The 18,532-nt window shown below is 48.0% G+C and overlaps 1 protein-coding gene across 3 annotated transcripts in view; it reads left to right on the top strand.

Annotated features, from left to right (window-relative positions):
• TOX2 (TOX high mobility group box family member 2) overlaps positions 1-18,532 on the top strand; it is a 142,950-nt gene that overhangs the window by 100,703 nt on the left and 23,715 nt on the right. For 2 of the 3 annotated variants that reach the window (XM_065691556.1, XM_065691555.1), the window contains exon 4: positions 17,767-18,006. The exons of the other annotated variant lie outside the window; for it this stretch is intronic. In XM_065691556.1, coding sequence (XP_065547628.1) covers positions 17,767-18,006 — 240 coding nt within the window. The remainder of the gene's footprint in view (positions 1-17,766; positions 18,007-18,532) is intronic. 3 annotated transcript variants of the gene reach the window in all.

The raw sequence follows: 18,532 nt of genomic DNA, 5'->3' as shown, positions 1-18,532 counted from the left end.
GAGATAGAGGAAAGAAGTAGAACCCCCCTGCCCTGATGGCGATCAGGCCAGAGGCACTGAGTACATACAATGTTCTTCTTGATGGAGGGTCTGGCAAAGGAGTTATGAAAGGTCTTTAAGAGATAGTAGCTTGCAGAATCCTTAGGGAAAGAAAATCTGTTTAGGAAAACTCAGGTTTCCCAGCCCAAGCCAAGGATAAGATTGACAAGTGCAGGGCAGTGTCAGTGTGGAGTCACTGGTATAAGTGTACCATCCACATGGCCTCTGCCCCCTGCTCCGGGGTGGAGGCAGCCCTGGGAGCCATCAGTATCACAGGGCCCACAGCGTGGGAGGTCCTGCAGAAGCAAAAGGGGACACCAGTAACAATCCATCCCAATTTGGGGGCTGGATACCATGATGGATACTGCTGTTCCTCCAGGCTTCAGGGAGAAGACCCTTCAACCTGAACAGAGTAAAGTGGCAGCTCCCAGTTTACATGAATTCAAGTTGCAAGGCTGGATGAACTGAGGCAGAGTCTGTAGGAGCTCAGCCAGCTCCCCCCTTCCCGGAGAAGCGGAACGGGCCGTGGATCTGGGAGCATAAAGGAAAATGTGTCTGAATCATGCATTGACATCACCAGGAGCGCGCAGCTCTCCAACTCACGTCAGAGCTGAAGTGATGTGGTTACAGGAGACTCTGTGGCTTTTAGTATTCTGGGAGAGCTGCTATAGTGGCAGAGAGAATTATTCATGGATCAAAACCAGCAAGGCATTAGCAGTACAAAGTGTCATGATTGTCTCTGTTCTGCTGAAAGGTTGAGCCGAGATGCCAGCTGCAGTACATGAGAAATAGCTTGAAGAAACACCAACAAAAATGCACTGATTATTCTTGAAAGACCCTTGTAATTCAAACCAAGGTATCACTTACTAATTTACAGGGAAGTACAGCGGGTGCACAACCCTCCGCTGACTCATAGGCGGCTGATCTGGAGCAAGATGCTTTGCAACAGGAGAGAGTAACAGTTATATGCTTTATGTCACTAGAAATAGAGGCTGAGGTGAACAGATGAACTGCCAATGACAAGGCCATAATTAAGAGATGCCAAAGCAGCTTTTTGTCCTAGAGGGGCAGAAAAAAGAATATGAAGTTCACAAAAGAGACTGTGGTTCCTGCCATGAGCACAGGGGAATAGAGGAATAGGAATAGGAATCAAATTCAGACGCCAACAAGCATGATGGTTGAGTCCCGTGGTGGAAACGTATCATTAAGAAAAAAAAGCAGACACAAAATTAACTTAATGCCCAAAATCTTTTACTGGGATCTGTTCCATGTTGAGTGTTTGACAAGGTGAATGTTGCCTATGAAGCAATGGTAGGTTTGCGGTAATCACTGTCTCCACTGATAGAAGAAAGCAAATATGTATAAAATACTTGTATGTGTCTGCTGGAGGTGCTGTGAATGTCTTTTGGAGTTATGGAAATTTTAGTAGGTTGCTGAAGGAGAAGCACATATGGAAGTCACCTTCCTTGAAACCCTGTGAATGATCCCAAGCCAACTAAAGTGTGTTGATCGTAGAGTGGTTTGGGTTGGAAGGGACCTTAAAGCTCATCCAGTTCCAAGGCCTGCCACAGGGTAGGGGCACCTTCCACTAGAGCAGGTTGCTCCAAGCCCCATCCAACCTGACCTTGAATGCTGCCAGGGATGGGGCAACCACAGCTTCTTTGGGCAACCCATAGATATGGTAATAACTTACAATAATGCTTTTTATGTTGAACTCCCGCATGTTTGAAGCTGTTCACTCAGCTTATCCATTCACAATTAGCTTTTAAGCACTTTGTGAATATTCATTAGCTTTGCCACCCCTCCCTGCCAAGAAAAATCACTCTGGGTACCCAGGAAGAGCCGAGGGGTCATGGTGTTTCCCAGGGGGGACATCTCAGGTGTGACCTGCAAGGGGATGGGGGCCCTCAGCCCAGCTCTCCTTGTGCTGTGTTGCTCACCTCGGGACACAGGAGCCACAGAGCAGCTTGTGGGCCCATCAGCAATCATCAAAATCTCCTGCTGGGATAAATTGCTTGGCCTTTGGTCTTTTCATTTATCCTCTTGCTAATAAGATTACCCCATACAACAGAGGGACAGCGATAGTATCCCCAGTGTAAGCAGGCAGGCTTCGTGGCTATGTGAGAATGTCCTGGCCAGGTGTTTGCTCCAAAGCGAAGTCCTTATTTTTCTGGCAATAAAGCAATGGCTGCAAAAGCCGTTACATCTCACCTGGAACTCCAACCTGTGCTCACGACAGTCACTGCACATGGGTGTGCGTTTGAGTACAAGGGGTTTCCCTGAGCCTTACCACATTGCTGGGAACACTTCCCAGCCCTGTGCGATGCTGAATCTGGGCTACCTTCCGTCTCACATCACCAACCCTGTTTGCAAGGATGGCAGTTGAGGTGGAAAGATGTGAATTTCTAAACTAAACCAGTGTTATGTGGTGCCGCTGAGAAGCCACAGATGCTGAGTCCCACGGTGTCGGTTTTACAGCCTCGTGTCAGAGCAGGACTCTGCTTTTAAATGAAAACGTTCAGCCTTAAAATAGAAAACCACAGTGAATTATACAGCCACTTGATAATTATTTTTTAGTGCTGCTGCTAAAAATGCCCCATTAAAAGGCTGTAAGTCACTGCAGAGTGCTGTCAGGCTACCACACACAGGGATTTCACTTCCAGCTGCATTCTATTTCCTTATTGTGGTGAGCCAAAGTCTTGAGACCACAGGGTAAATATTTACATCTATCTTTATTCATCTCTCTATCTTCTGTGTGCCGGGAGCAGAGCACAGCGCGGGCAGCAGGCTGGGAGCCAGCCCTGCAGGGTGCCGGGTGGAGCATCCCATGGGAGCACCCCCCTGGTGTCACCCCGGAATTTGCCAGGGCAGTATGGAAAACCGTAGTGCCAAAGCTGCACCAGGGAGAGATGTGCCAGGCTTTGAGAGCGTGCCAGTCCACGTGTTCTGAAGCAACCAGGAGGAAAAAGATACCCGCCCAGTATTAATTATGACTTCTGAAGCTTTGCCTAATTACATTGTCTCTCTTCAGACAACGACACAAATATTTGTGAGTGGGACTTTTCATTCTCATTGTAATCAGTGACATAAATAGGTAACACCTTTATAAAGAGTTAATAAAAATGTGTCAACACAAGCTCGAGCACAAACTGTCGAGCAGTGTGCAGGAAAACATTCCCATGTTTATTGTATTAATTGAATATTCATGAGATGCCAATTTAAATTACAGTTCACAACTGTTGCTCTGTCTAATGAATAATTTAAACAAGTGTGGCCAAAGAGATTTCAACGCTGCATTAGCAAACTGCAAGGGATTAAGCAACAGAGAATTTATAATTAGCTTTGTATATCCTATAATAAATGCATTGGAAAGATGGTTTTAATTATCCCACATGTTAATTCAGAATTCAGTGCATTAATTTTCAGTTGAAAAGTAACCCTTTCTTCCCAGATAATATATTGGTCTTCTCTTCGTCTTTTGCATCTTGGGAACAGGGAATTGAAGTATGGAATGGTCCGATCTTCGCAAATCTCATCCTTTATGACACAGCATTTGTATCTGCCCATCTCTGTATGGAGTGATTCCTTTTTTGCATTCCCAGCTGGGACAGCTAATACAAATGAGATCAGATCCCTTTCTACAGATTAGGATCCTAGAATCCTGCTGTAGCTTCTCCCAAGTCTATCTGCTACAGCGCATCCTCTTTGATTCACTTATGGCTACTTGGGAAATACTGTCTGTTCCTAGAAAACAAGTCTGTGCAAGTGATAAAAGTTTTTGGCAGTCATCTCCTATAAGCAGCTTTGAGGTTTTGTTTAGGAAACGAGGATGTGTGTAAATAACAGCCCCGAACCCCAAAGTTCAAGCTGAGATTGCTGCTTTTTTTTTTTTTTTTTAAGCAGAACAGGAATGGGTTTTTTTCTTTATTAGACATGTTTATAAAGTGCTTTTTCTGTGGACATGGGTCCCTTTGCACAGTCCCTGCTGCCCACCCTTCTCCAGGGTGAGGAGGGCAGCAGCCCTATGCCGTGGGGCTGATGGATATGCTGTTGGTGTGACTTTACCTTCTTCTGATAACAAGGGACAGCAGTGTCCTCTACAGCAGGAAGAGTGGAGGTCCTCATCACTTCTGAGCCCCCCGTAGAGATGCTCAGCCCTTGAAAAGGGTGAATATTGTTTGTGCTTCCCCTTCCACCTGCTTCCCCTGTTGCCTTTGCCATGATGTTCAGCTATAAAGCCCATCCATATGTACAGAGGCCGCCGTAGCTTTTCAAGAACCTGAACACTTGCGCTGGAGAGGAAAAAACTGGGAAGTGTTCCAAGGAACATAAATCCTTACACCTACGTGAAGCCACCCATCCCCAAAGCTCGGCTGGGAACCTCAGAAGGTGTCTTTTGGTGCGCGTCGGGGAGGAAAGCACTACCTTTTCAGGTGGTTTTGTTTCATTCCAGGTCAGCAGGTTAATGAGATCTCTGGGATATGGGATTTGATCTGGAATGTAAGCATTCATTTGGCATGTGTCCTTGATGTCTGCTCAGATGGAAATGCAAATGCAGTGGCACGCCATCCAAAATGTTTTGGTGACACAATGTGTAAGACAAAATAGTGATCACTTTGTTCAAGAACCTCATTGAAATGTTTTCCCTTGCCTTTGAATCCTGCCATATCTATAAATCGATGGGTCCGGATGGAATGCACCCACGGGTGCTGAGGGAGCTGGCAGAGGTCATTGCTAGGCCACTCTCCATCATCTTTGGTAAGTCGTGGGAAACGGGCGAGGTGCCTGAGGATTGGCGGATGGCAAAGGTCACACCAATCTATAAGAAGGGCAAGAAGGAGGACCCGGGTAATTATAGACCGGTCAGCCTTACCTCCATCCCTGGAAAGATGATGGAACAACTTATTCTTGACTCCATCACTAGGCATATCAAGGATGAGGGGGTCATTAAGAACAGCCAACATGGTTTTATGAGGGGGAAGTCATGTATGACCAACCTTATAGCCTTCTATGAGGAAGTGACTAGGTGGAGGGATGATGGTAGAGCGGTAGATGTAGTTTTTCTTGATTTCAGTAAGGCATTTGATACTGTCTCCCACAGCATCCTCATAGATAAGCTAAGGAAGTGTGGGCTTGACGATCAAGTAGTGAGGTGGATCGAGAACTGGTTGAAAGGAAGAAGGCAGAGAGTTGTGGTCAATGGCGCAGAATCTAGCTGGAGGTCTGTGACTAGTGGAGTCCCTCAGGGGTCGGTGCTGGGACCGGTGCTGTTTAATATTTTCATCAATGACCTGGATGAGGGAACTGAGTGCACCCTCAGCAAGTTTGCTGATGACACAAAACTGGGAGGAGTGGCTGACACACCAGAGGACTGTGCTGCCATTCAGCGAGACCTGGACAGGCTGGAGAGTTGGGCGGGGAGAAACTTGATGAAATTTAACAAGGGCAAGTGTAGAGTCTTGCATCTGGGGAAGAACAACCCCATGTACCAGTACAGGTTGGGGGTTGACCTGCTGGAAAGTAGCGAAGGGGAAAGGGACCTGGGGGTCCTGGTGGATAGGAGGATGACCATGAGCCAGCAATGTGCTCTTGTGGCCAAGAAGGCAAATGGCATCTTAGGGTGCATTAGAAAGGGAGTGGTTAGTAGGTCAAGAGAGGTTCTCCTCCCCCTCTACTCAGCCTTGGTGAGGCCGCATCTGGAATATTGCGTCCAGTTCTGGGCCCCTCTGTTCAAGAAGGACAGGGAATTGCTTGAAGGAGTCCAGCGCAGAGCCACAAAGATGATTAAGGGAGTGGAACATCTCCCTTATGAGGAGAGGCTGAGGGAGCTGGGTCTCTTTAGCTTGGAGAAGAGGAGACTGAGGGGTGACCTCATCAATGTTTACAAATATGTAAAGGGTAGGTGTCAGGATGATGGAGCTAGGCTTTTTTCAGTGATATCCAGTGATAGGACAAGGGGCAATGGGTGTAAACTGGAACATAGGAAGTTCCACGTTAACATCAGGAAGAACTTCTTTACTGTAAGAGTGACAGAGCACTGGAACAGGTTGCCCAGGGGGGTTGTGGAGTCTCCTACACTGGAGATATTCAAGGCCCGCCTGGACAAGCTCCTGTGTGATGTACTGTAGGTTACCCTGCTCTTGCAGGGGGGTTGGACTAGATGATCTTTTTAGGTCCCTTCCAACCCTTGGGATTCTGTGATTCTGTGATCTATCAAATCAACACCGCGGCACCGAGGGTAATGTGCCTGCTCCTGAGGTGGGAGCTCCTTCAGTTCCCTGGGGAGCACCAAAAACCCAGGGCTGTCTCTGGGTGCAAGAGAGGCAGCGTTCAGACTTCTCCTAAGACCCCGATTGCTGGGTTAGTGCCTTGGTCGTTTGGGTGACTGGAGTTATTTAAGTTGATAAATGGAGAGCAGCGCTGTGATGCACTCTGTTGTCATTGACGCTTATTGATTGAACCTCAAGACTCAATTGATCAAACTCCCCAGTGCCAGCAAGTAATCTCAGTGGAAAAAATAAAGCCTTAATGGGTTTATGCGTTTCTTGGGTTTCCACTTGGGTTATATGTTTTGGGAGGGAAGGAATTGGTTTTGATGGCCTGAATCTCCACCGTTACCTGGATTAAATAAATACTGGCAGTGGGAACACTTGTTACTGTGGCAATCCAGTCTTGGGCAGACCCGTGACTCATTTAACATGGCATATTTTACCTCCTGAAACTGAGTGTCTTGATGTTAGAAGGAAATAAATGAATCTCTGAGGTGTCTGTTACCCATCATGAGGAAGCCAAAGAGGACAGAGATGCTGCTGGACTGAATATTCTTTCACCAGTCCTCCTTAACACACTACAGCTAATCTAATAAACTGTGTTGCACAGTGCAGGCAGTGGGGCAGCTCGGGTTGATATTGCTGCTGAAACCTAAGTAAGCACTTCCTAAGGTTGTATGGCTTTAATTCTACACTTACGGAGGTTTTTGCAAGTCTGTGATTTGTGTTGGAATAGCAGCTGCAGTTATAGTAGCTATTCCAGAGGTGAGAAGGGTTTGTCATTGTTGGGAGTCAGAACAGAAGTTACGGTTCTTGGGGCAGGAGGTGGTGCTCGAGTTTCTCTTCTCTGTTCCCTCCTGCAATAAGGTTTGTACATGCAGAGTCATTTAGGCTTTTTGCACGTATTTTAAAAGTCTTCAGCATTTGCTATAATTAAAGACAAGAAAACAATAGACTCTGCCTTCACTTTACATGATGCAGCAAGGTTTTCGCATTTGCAGCTCTCAGAGGTTCCCCTCTTCAGAGTGGGTAAATGCTGTGGTTGTCATTTTGCTGGTGGGAAACTGGTGCGTGGAGATTCGGTTCCCTGTCTGAGACTGCTCTGGCAGAGCTGGCTTTAGAAACTCTAGATAGTTTCCCAACAAATGTTTGGCCACAGAACCATCCTTCTCCCTCGGATGAAGGTAATAGGTTCCTGGTAATATGAGACTCTTACGAGCCATTTATTACAAACTAACAGGCAATCCCAGCAATACCTGGCCACAGAGGGATACCCAGGTGTGGGGCAAAAAGGGGACAGGTTGCTGCAGATGTGTAAGAGAAGTGACATGGTTTGTGTGCAGATGTGGTATCACCACTGGGGAGCCCAACTCTTTCTAATACTGTGGGCATTACTTGGGAAGTGGGCTGTTAAACTTTGCAATCTAAAAATGAAAAGCTTTTAAAATTCATTCACAGTTTAATCCCGCAGGGATGATTTTTCTATGGAGTCTTCCCATTTTCCTGTTGTGTTCTAAAATTACTTCTTTTTTTTTTTTCCTTCTTTTTCTTCTTTTTTTAATGCTCCATGCAATAAAATGGGGAGGTCTGTCATTACTTTCGAGTCTATTGCTTTATGTGAATGCAATATCTAAAATGCCTGAAAAGAACCAGGAGAGACATAAACCCGAGTGAACCGGCCTGAGCAGAGGGGCTTCAATAAGCTACAAGAGCTCAGATGTAGACAGATATCTGGAGTAGAAAATAGTTCTGGGTGGCCTTCAGGGCTGGTGCAGACCCTGCTCCACTCCCAGGACCATCTCAGCCCCCTTGGTCCCTACAGTTACACACCTACAGGTATTTCTCATCTTCTCTTGCCTTTTTCCCCTTCAGAGCTGGTTCCCTCTGCCTTTGCATTCCTCCTCTTGCCAACACACGCGAAGGGGATGTGGCAATTTTATTAAGTATCATACCCCTATGTGTTGGCAGGGAGCTCAGGGTCTGATGCTATTTAATTACCTCCCACAGTCCATTACAGGGAATTCTGGCCCCAGCTTTTGGGACGTGATGCTGTTATGCCTGGATGGGCAGCAATTGCCTTCATCTACAAATGGGTTTTACAAAATCGCTAAATAATGTATTCAGAAAACATGCTGGAAATTAATGGAATAGATTATTTGCAAACATGTTCACTGAATTATCAGCCTTGTTCTTTATCCGTAAAATAATGTACTTAAAGAAAGAAGTTTATCGAATACATTATTTACAGGCTGTGCTCCAGCTGAGAGCTGCAGGAGCACCACGGAGCGCACATGCATCCCGGCTGCTTCCCAGTGCCGGGGGCAGTTGTTTCTCCTCACATACATGCAAGCTTCAGGACTTTGCCTGCATTTTTCTGGACCATTTTGCTCATCCCTGACCTCAGAAAAGTGAGTTTGGAGAGGGATGTGTGCTGGCCCTCCCCTGCTCCCATGGGGATAGTCACAGTGGTTGCTTTGCCTCATGCAGAGCCGCCTTCTAAGACTCAGGGCTGCTCCTGGTGAAGAGGCAGGATATGGGTCAGAAAGTCAGGGGAGGGGAATTGAGGTGTTTTGTGTAGTGTTGTCCACTGTGGTGCTCGGCTGTGGATCATTTAGGGATGGATGATGTGAGGGATCGTTTAGGGAAGGATGGTTTAGACCTGCTGCTTGTGGGTCACCATGGCAGCACTTCCCTTCACAGCCCTGCAGTGAAGGGAGTGGGACAAGTTAGACTCACCCCAGAGGAACCATGTCTCACAGGAGGGCAGAAGTCTGAGCTCCTCTTGCCCTGGAACAGTCCTGCCACCAGTCTTGGTTGCTTCTGCAGTTCTCCTGCACTGTCCATGCCACTGAGTTATTCCCAAACACCTCCAATGCAAGCAGCAGGGTTTGTCCTTCCTTTAAGTCAAAGGACACCTTCCACTAGAGGAGGTTGCTCCAAGCCCCTGTGTCCAACCTGGCCTTGAACAGTCAGGGATGGGGCAGCCACAGCTTCTCTGGGCATCTTGCGCCAGTGCCTCAGCACCCTGACAGCAATCTGTATAGTAACTCCACTAGCCCAGGAGAGAGTGAAGCACACACTGAAGTAGGGCTCCCATCTGAGGGTTGGAGTTACTGGATTTGGGACCCTCATGGACATCTCTGCTGTACGAGTCCACAACAACACTCTCACTGGCAGATGACCATGGTGGAGGGTTCTACCACAGGAAAATAAGAAGGTTCAGTTCGTGCTGTATTGAGTTGTCTGTTCCTTTTGGCTGGGCCCTTCCAGCACCAGGAGCAACGAGAACATTAACTGGGAATGTTTCCTGTTTGCCAAGCACAGGCGCTATCTATCCTGTTTCACACCACTGTTCTCACACAGAAGCTACAGTACTTTGTCTTGGCGATGGAGTGTTAATGTTTGGATGATCCTTTCCCTTGTAATACGGGACAGTAACACCAGATCACAGCCTATCAAAGAGCTGAATTCAGCTTGCGAGGCGGGTGCTTTCCAAAAACACCATCAGTCCTGCCCGCCATGGGGGCTGCAGGGAGCTCCTCTGCTGGGAGGGGAGGGAAACATGCACAGGTGGTCAAGGCTGGAGAAGACGTGGGGCCATTCATGTAGGAACAGAAGCAAAGCAACAAACATGGGTGAGGAGACAGAGGTGAACACAGCTGAACTGGGAGATGCCCCAAGAGCCTTGTCTGGGGTCCGCAGTGTGGCTTTGCAGTGAAGCTTCATGTTCCAAACTGTTTCATTTGGAACTGCCAATATTGGTTAGAAACAGTGGGATTTCAAATTATGCAGCATTGAAAGCAGGCTGTAAAACTTTCTTCTCTCATACATGTCTGCTCAAATCGTGTTTAAGTCATCAGGCTGAGCTAGCTTGTCTGCACAGGGCTCGAAATGACTGACTGAGGAGCTCTTGGTGCTGCTAATGCTGGTATTTAGTAATTCTTGGAATATCGGGGAAGCTCTGGAGGACTAGAAAAGAGCTAATGTGCAAATATTTAAAAAGGGAAAGGGAAGAGCCCGGGTAATTACAGCCCTGTCAGTCTGCCATCAATCCTCAGCAAAATAATGGAGTGGCAGATCCAGGCCTCAATTAATAAAGAATTAAGGGAAGGTAATATAATTAATGCCAATCAACATGGGCTGATGGAAAACAAATCCTGTCAAACTAACTTGATATCTTTTTTGATGAGATTACAGGTTTGGGTGATAAAGGTAACAGTGCTAACATAATATTCTTAGACATCTGCAAGACATTTGACTTGGAAGCACAAAAGTATATTGAGTAAGTTGAACAATACAAAATCAGTGTTACTCAGGTTTGGTGCCTGCGCTTGTCACTCTGTCTGCCTGGAGTTTGTCATAATTTTGCCAAAGAAAGCATTAAATAATTACCAGTGAAGTCTGTAGATGATGCAGTGAGTAGGCAAGCTGCAGAAGACAGAGATGCAGAGCTTCTAGAATGGCCTGATAAACTCATCACCAATAATGAATATGTGTTTGGAGAACCAATATTGTACCACCCATCTTTCAAGATAGGGACTCTTCTGCTTAGAGATTGTGGTTCTGGAAAAGGGATGTAAGATTGTTGTGGCTGCCCAATCCCTGGCAGTGTTCAAGGCCAGGTTGGACACAGGGGCTTGGAGCAAGCTGCTCCAGTGGAAGGGGTCCCTGCCCGTGGCAGGGTTTGGAACTGGATGAGCTTTAAGGTCCCTTCCAACACAAACTATTCCATGATTCTGTGGAGGGAAGAGCTATGATTCGGGGTGAGTGCTGGCTGATGGAGAAGTCCAAAAAGCATCTATAGCAATGAGCAGGGTGGGAAACTGGGAGAGAGTGCAGAGGACCGCTCTTTGGCCAAAGCAGGAGGGATTGAATTAAGATCTGCACTGGCTTTGGTGAAGGGCAGCATGGTGAGAGCCCCTTGTGTTCGATGAGGAAATGCTGTAATCTCAATATAGTTCCAAAAAATCTCCATATGCCCAAATGCCAAAGCTGACACCATCAGCTCCCATGGCCCTCCGTGCTGCTGCTGCTGCAGGGCCAGCAAAGCCCCCGTGGCAGCCTGATGGGGGAACCCCAGGAGCTGGTATTGGGTGCTTGGTTACCCTGGGTACCAGGAGCACAGGGAGTGACAACCATGGCTGGAAACCCCAGTGCACATAGAAAGCCTCTGCCATATGATAAAAGTCCCCCACCCATACAAAAATAACTTTGTTCCTTTTTAAATCCTTCCCTCCTGTTCCCCTCATATTCATAATAGGATGATCGGTGGAACCAAAGATGTGGCTGTTACTTTAAAGGATAAATTAGTTTGACTCTTAACTCAATAATTAAAACTGTTATGGCTATGAGCCTGCAGGGATAATGTACTATTATTATAGTCATTTGTTTCAATTAAATGCTTACTGATTTTACAATAGCAGCTGGGCACCTGTGTGAGATAGCTATTACTCTGAACAAGACATCTCAAATTCCAGCAGAAATTTGTCACTGCACTAAAGCATTTTACATAGACCATGAAAGTTTATTAGGAGCAGTTACAAATCGGGAAGAGGAGGGGTGGTAATTGGGGATATATTTTGTTATCAGCTCCTCTCTCTCCTGCTCTCTCTCTTTAAAGTAAACCATCTCTAAGCATCTCAGCTACGGTGATGCGTTTACATTTCAACTTCAATATGGAAAAAGCCTGCTGGGAAAAATTTTCTTCCAAGCTGTTCAGCAGATCATTTCTCTCCCTGGTTGATGGTGATTGTAATGGCTTGTTCTCAGGAACAAACCTAAGGAGGCATAAGCTGTGCCTTGTGCCTGCCCCTGGAATAGCTGCTCAGCTCCAGGGAGGATCAAGTGGGGTCGTAGAATGGTTTGGGTTGGAAAGGACCTTAAAGCTCATCCAGCTCCAACCCCTGCCACGGGCAGGGACCCCTTCCACTGGAGCAGCTTGCTCCAAGCCCCTGTGTCCAACCTGGCCTTGAGCACTGCCAGGGATGGGGCAGCCACAGCTTCTCTGGGCACCCTGTGCCAGCGCCTCAGCACCCTCACAGGGAAGAGCTTCTGCCTAAGAGCTCATCTCAGTCTCCCCTCGGGCAGGTTCAAGCCATTCCCCTTGGCCTGGCCCTACAGGCCCTTGTCCCAAGCCCCTCTCCAGGTTTCCTGCAGCCCCTTCAGGCACTGGAGCTGCTCTCAGGTCTCCCCTTCAGGAGCCTTCTCTTCTCCAGGCTGCCCCAGCCCAGCTCTCTCAGCCTGGCTCCAGAGCAGAGCTGCTCCAGCCCTCGCAGCAGCTCCGTGGCCTCCTCTGGCCTCGCTCCAGCAGCTCCACGTCCCTCTTGTGCTGCTGCCCCAGAGCTGGATCAGGGCTGCAGGGGGGGTCTCCCCAGAGCACAGCAGAGGGGCAGGATCCCCTCCCTGAGCTGCTGCTCACGCTCTGGGGATGCAGCCCAGCACACGGGGCGGTTCTGGGCTCAAGCGCTCACTGAAGCTGGGTCATGGGGAACTTCTCCTCACCCAACACCCCCAAGTCCTTCACAGGGAAGCCTGGCAGGAAGCCCGGTGGTCTCCATGTCTGGTCTCCCAGCTGGTGGGGTTCTGCCCTTGGCTGCGTCTGTACCATCTGCCTGCTCCCACTGGTCTTGGCCAGCATGTGCTGTTTGTCAGCCTGTTCTTCTCTCTTTCATAGGACTACCTCGAGCATTTCTAGGCCTGATATGCATATTCATTAAAAAAATTGAAATATTGTTGGGAGAAGAAAAAAAGCTGTCTTTGAGCTAGCGCAGCCTTTGGGAATCTGCTAAGTAAGATGCACTTAATTACTTTAGCTGTGACTACATCACATTTCACTCATGTGTCCTCTGAGATGCAAAACATCTTTTCAGAAGAGGCTGCAAACACGTCCCAAGCCTTTTGGAGCAGCTCGTGGTGAGTTTGTTGTGCCGAATGCCTGGGATGCAGACAGGATCTGACCTGGATCTCGGAGCCAGCGCTCCTAGCGAGGGAGCTAATCACATTTGCAGGATGGTTATTTAATTACGTGTGTGCTTCCATAGGCTTTGCAGGGATGCTGAGTGCTTTGTGGAGGGGAAAGGAGCGAGTGCAGCCCTGGTGAGCTGGATGCATCCCACAGGACCTTGTGCTGTGGTTGAAGAGGTTGTTTCCTCTTGTATGGGGAATGTTGCTTTTCTTACCTTGTTCTTTTTGCTCTGCCTTCATCACGATTTCATTCATTATGCTGAGGTGCTGGCACAGGGTGCCCAGAGAAGCTGTGGCTGCCCCATCCCTGGCAGTGCTCAAGGCCAGGTTGGACACAGGGGCTTGGAGCAAGCTGCTCCAGTGGAAGGGGTCCCTGCCCGTGGCAGGGGTTGGAGCTGGATGAGCTTTAAGGTCCCTTCCAACACAAACCACTCTGATGTTACGGTTCTATTATTTGCTTTCCTAATTAGGGCCATTTGCTGAGGGGAGCATCTCTAGATCCTGCTCCTGGGTCTCTCTTTCCTCTTGTCTTTCTTGAGGGGATGTACTTTGGGTGCACAACTAAGACCCCTGATATAGCTCAGTGCCTTCAGGGTCTCGCAGCAGGAATCAAGATAAACCCTTTCCCCTACTTGAGCAAAGGCCATCAGCATCCTAAAGCCCATGGCAGCAGCTCTGGGGCTGTGCACAAGCTGCTTACCTTCACTTCCACCCAAAACATCTTACAACTGGAGCACACAAATGGCTTTTCCACCACTGCCCTCTCATCCTGAGGACACCTCCTGGTCCTGCCCCTCCACACAGCGGTTAGCAGGGTTGGATGCAAGGAGCACAGTTGCAATTGTACATGTCCTTCTGCAAAACCTCCTGCCCGTGAGGGGAAGAGGTGGAGATGTGGAAGAACGAGAGAGGGTGTCAGACCCAGCAATACTCAGCAGAGGTTGTAAGTAAAAGAACCACGTTTTAATGGTGTCAAGAGATAGGCAGCTGCTTGGGAGGAGGCCTCTGTGCTAAGATGTCCCAGGAGAAAGGTCTCTGCTTTTCAAGAGAGGGCTGTGCTTGGGTTGCTATCGGCAGGAGGCTTCTGTGTGGATTCTCCAAGCCAGAGCTCAGGTTTCTGGTTTTTCCTACACAGGAATATTCAGCCACATTTGCAGCGTGTGTCCCACACCCATAATCGCACTCCTGGACTTGTTCTGCTCTGATGCATAAATAACATGCACTGTAAAGAAAAAAGCCTATGATTACATATTTAATGGATAAACAGAGCCGTTGTGGTCTATTGGCCACATAATAAAAGTTTCCCCCAAAAAATTCTCTTAATCCAGCGTTTACCCAAGAGACTGCAAATGGGAACGAGCTACTTTAAATTCTGTGATTTTTAAGGCACGTTTCATAGCCTTCCCTGTCTCTAAAATACCCATTCTTCTAAACTTTTTCTTCATTTAAATTTAAAATAAGGGCAATAAATTATTCTTGCCTTAGCAGCTGCCAGATCTTCTCCAGCATGAAAGATCTGGGTTAAACTGACAAAATCCAAGACAAAATTACCTTTTTCACTGGAATTTGGGAAGGAGCTTGGTGCTTGCAAGGCAGGTGGGTGCACACCCGGGTACCCATCTCTGCCTGCCTCACCCTTGGCCATTCCCATGAGATCTGCAAATTCAATTGCTGTTGCAAACATTGCCCCTCTGACGCCTCCTGTGCTGCCCGAGCCTGTTGTCCATCCCCATCTTGCAGCACGCACATCCTCGAGGTCTTTTTGGCCAGGGTTTCCCAGGCAGCAGCACGTGGCAAGAAGAGGCCAGACCTCTGCAGTCAGGCAGGTTAGAGGGCACATAAAACTTGTTAGAATTCATGCAGCAGCGAGTTTCCTCAGTGCCACGATGGAGCAAAGCCAGGCCTGGTGCCTCTGTGAGCTAGTGTTTCCTTGCAAACACCAAGGCCAAGGACAGCAATTCAGCGTGGCCCCGGGTCAGCCTTGGTCAGACTCAGTGTGCTGTTGAAGTGCAAGACCTCAGAGCAGCATCCAGTGTCTGAAGGGGCCTGAAAGGATGTTGGAGAGGGACTCCTCATGAGGGACTGTAGTGATAAGACAATGGGCGATGGGTTCAAACTGAAACAGGGGAAGTTCAGGTTAGATATCAGGCAGATGTTCTTCCCTGTGAGGGTGCTGAGGCACTGGCACAGGGTGCCCAGGTGTCGTGGTTTGAACCCAACCACAAACCTCTTTTACTCACTTCCCCCCCTTCTTGCCCTCCCCCTGCTCCTGGAGGGACGGAGAGGAGAATCAAAAAGAATGCAACTCCCACGGGTTGAGATAAGAACAGTTTAGTAACTAAGGTATAACATAGATCACTACTGCTACCACCAATAATAATAATGATAAAGGAAATAACAAGAGGAAAGAATACAACACCTCAACACCAGCTGACCAATAACTCGCCTCACTCCCCCCAGCCAAGCACCGACCGATACCTTCCCCAACCCTGCAGTCCCAACCCTTCCGGGTCACTCTAAGTTACATCCCTGGGCATGACGTGCTGTGGTATGGATACCTCTTTGGTCAGTTTGGGTCAGGTGTCCTGTCTCTGCTTCCTCCCGGCCTCCCCTCCTCCCTGGCAGAGCATGAGGCTCACAAAGTCCTTGGCCAGACCAAACATTCGAGCAGCAACTGAAAACATCCACGTTATCAGCACTGTTCCCAGGCCAAAAGATCAAAACACAGCACTGTACTAGCTCCTAAGAAGGAGAAAACTGACTGCTGCTGCTCAAACCAGGACACCAGGGAAGTGGTAAATGCCCCATCCCTGGCAGTGCTCAAGGCCAGGTTGGACACAGGGGCTTGGAGCAAGCTGCTCCAGTGGAAGGGGTCCCTGCCCATGGCAGGGGTTGGAACTGGATGAGCTTTAAGTTCCCTTCCAACATAAATCAGTCTGGGATTCTTCCTGCAAGTTAAATTCCTGTAGTTCATAATTAATACAGAAAAAAGGCAGATCTAGGAAAATCTGTGCCCCTGACTCACACTCCAGTGATGGAGAAGCCGAAGGAGAGCAGAACATGTTGTTGGGTGTTGTGTAAAGTTCTTGATTCCTGACCTGCAGCAGTAAATCTGGCTTTGCATTGGACTTATTTCTTCTGAAGCCGTCCAAGCCCTTGCAGGTCTTCCCTGGGTTTCTTTCTGTGTGTACTGCTAATGGAGTTGGCAAGCCTCCCCTGGTAAGTAGAGATCACAGTTCAGTGGGCTGATTGGAAATGAAGATTGCTAATAAAGCAAGCCTGGGTCTTTAAACTCATGTTAACATTAATTCTGTTAGCATTAAACCTGGCTGGGCAGGCATGCGTTGGATGTGGCTTGGAGCAAGCTGCTCTAGTGGAAGGTGTCCCTGCCTGTGGCAGGGGTTGGAACTGGATGAGCTTTAAGGTCCCTTCTAAACCATTCTCTGACTCTATGATTTGACATTTCTTATTAGCCATATATACATATATATAAATTTCATTTTGATTTTTATTTTTCCAGAGTGTTGGGATCAGCAGCCTCAGGAGGCAGCACTGGTGTTGGTGGTCTGTGCCGTGTCCATGTGTCCCAGCAGCTCTGTGTGTGATTAGTCATCTTTCAGTCCCATCAGCCATCCCCTCTCACATTATGAGGATAAATAAACATGTATTAGGAAACTCTTCATTGCTGGGGACGACTCTATCACTTGGCCTCCTCTTTTATCTCTCTTATCTACATGTGTGCACACACAAACATAATTTTATTGGCTGTTGTCTGGACTTCTGCTCCATTCATTTCAAATGGGGCTGGAACTGACCGCAATATTTGAAATTGGAAAAGTCATCCCCAAGAGGAACTGTAATGGGGTGGTGGCCACCATCAAGGCTTGCCCCCAGGCATTGCAGTGCATCTCAGGGCATGTTGTGGGGCTCAGGGACAGGCAGACCTCTGGCTTGCTGTGAGCATCACAGCTTTGGGCAGACCATTGTGTTGGGAGCTGGGACCTGTGGCTTCCACTGAGTACTTCTGTGCTTCCCACTCCTGGGTGTAACCCCAGCAGCGCTGGCAACTTGACAGCCGTACAAAGGATGCAGGAAGGTTGTGATACCTTTATAAGCTCAGGCAAGCAGCCATTTTTCCACTTATGTTGTTACTAAATGTCAACCAAAGTGTTGCTCAGAAAGAGCGTGTTTGGCTCCATGGCCTCTAACGCTGCATTGCTGACGTACCAGGGCTGGATACCCAGACCTGTGTACAAAGACAATTGATCACCTCTCTTGTAGTCCTTGTGGGCAGGGTGATGGCATGAGCAGACCCTGGGCACATGGTACTCAGTGCTTGCTCTTGGCTTATTTAGAAGGAGGTACAAGGAAGACTTTACCATCTGTGTAGCATGATTTTTAACCAGTCAATAAGAGTTTGTCTTAAAGTGACTTGTCAGTATAATAAACAAATAAATACATTTTTCAATGACAAAGTGATATTCTCCTAACTCAGATCCAGGAGATGGTCCACTCGGATGCCACATCCTATGAGTCCAACCGTCAAGTGCCCCTGATCAATCGGCCTGGGATGTTGGCCGGCCCTATGAGTGCTCTCAGCCAGTCCCAGCTCATTTCTCAGATGGGAATACGGAGCGGGGTAACCCACGGGTCCCCATCGCCCCCAGGAAGTAAGTCTGCTACACCATCTCCCTCCAGTTCTACTCAGGAAGAGGAGACAGAGTCACATTATAAGGTACGTGCAGTCATGCCTGTTTTAACAGACAGTGAGAAAACAGCAGATGATGTTTTTCAGTGAGGGATAAATTGAGCTAAATAAGAACACAGACTTTTGGTGTTTTCTTTTTAAATATATCTATATAGTGGGAGACTTTCACAAGGATTGGGGGATTATTTCCAACCTCGGGTGAGGTACAGCATGGCAGGCTAGCACACACACAGTCCCAGACTGGTTTGTGTTGTGTTAAAACTCTTCCAGTTCCAACCCCTGCCACGGGCAGGGACCCCTTCCACTGGAGCAGCTTGCTCCAAGCCCCTGTGTCCAACCTGGCCTTGAGCACTGCCAGGGATGGGGCAGCCACAGCTTCTCTGGGCACCCTGTGCCAGCGCCTCAGCACCCTCACAGGGAAGAGCTTCTGCCTAAGATCTAATCTAATATCAAATATCTAATCTAATCTAACACGTGATTGGGTTGTGCACACAGCAAGTTTGGAAATGAGAGTTGGGCTTTTCTCTCCATGCTTTACCAGGTCCATCAAGCT

Source organism: Lathamus discolor, chromosome 11 (genome assembly GCF_037157495.1).
Source record: "Lathamus discolor isolate bLatDis1 chromosome 11, bLatDis1.hap1, whole genome shotgun sequence".
In the NCBI taxonomy this organism is placed as follows: Eukaryota; Metazoa; Chordata; class Aves; order Psittaciformes; family Psittacidae; genus Lathamus; species Lathamus discolor.
Note: the sequence above shows the minus strand (reverse complement) of the source record. Positions and strands in the feature narration are given on the sequence as shown.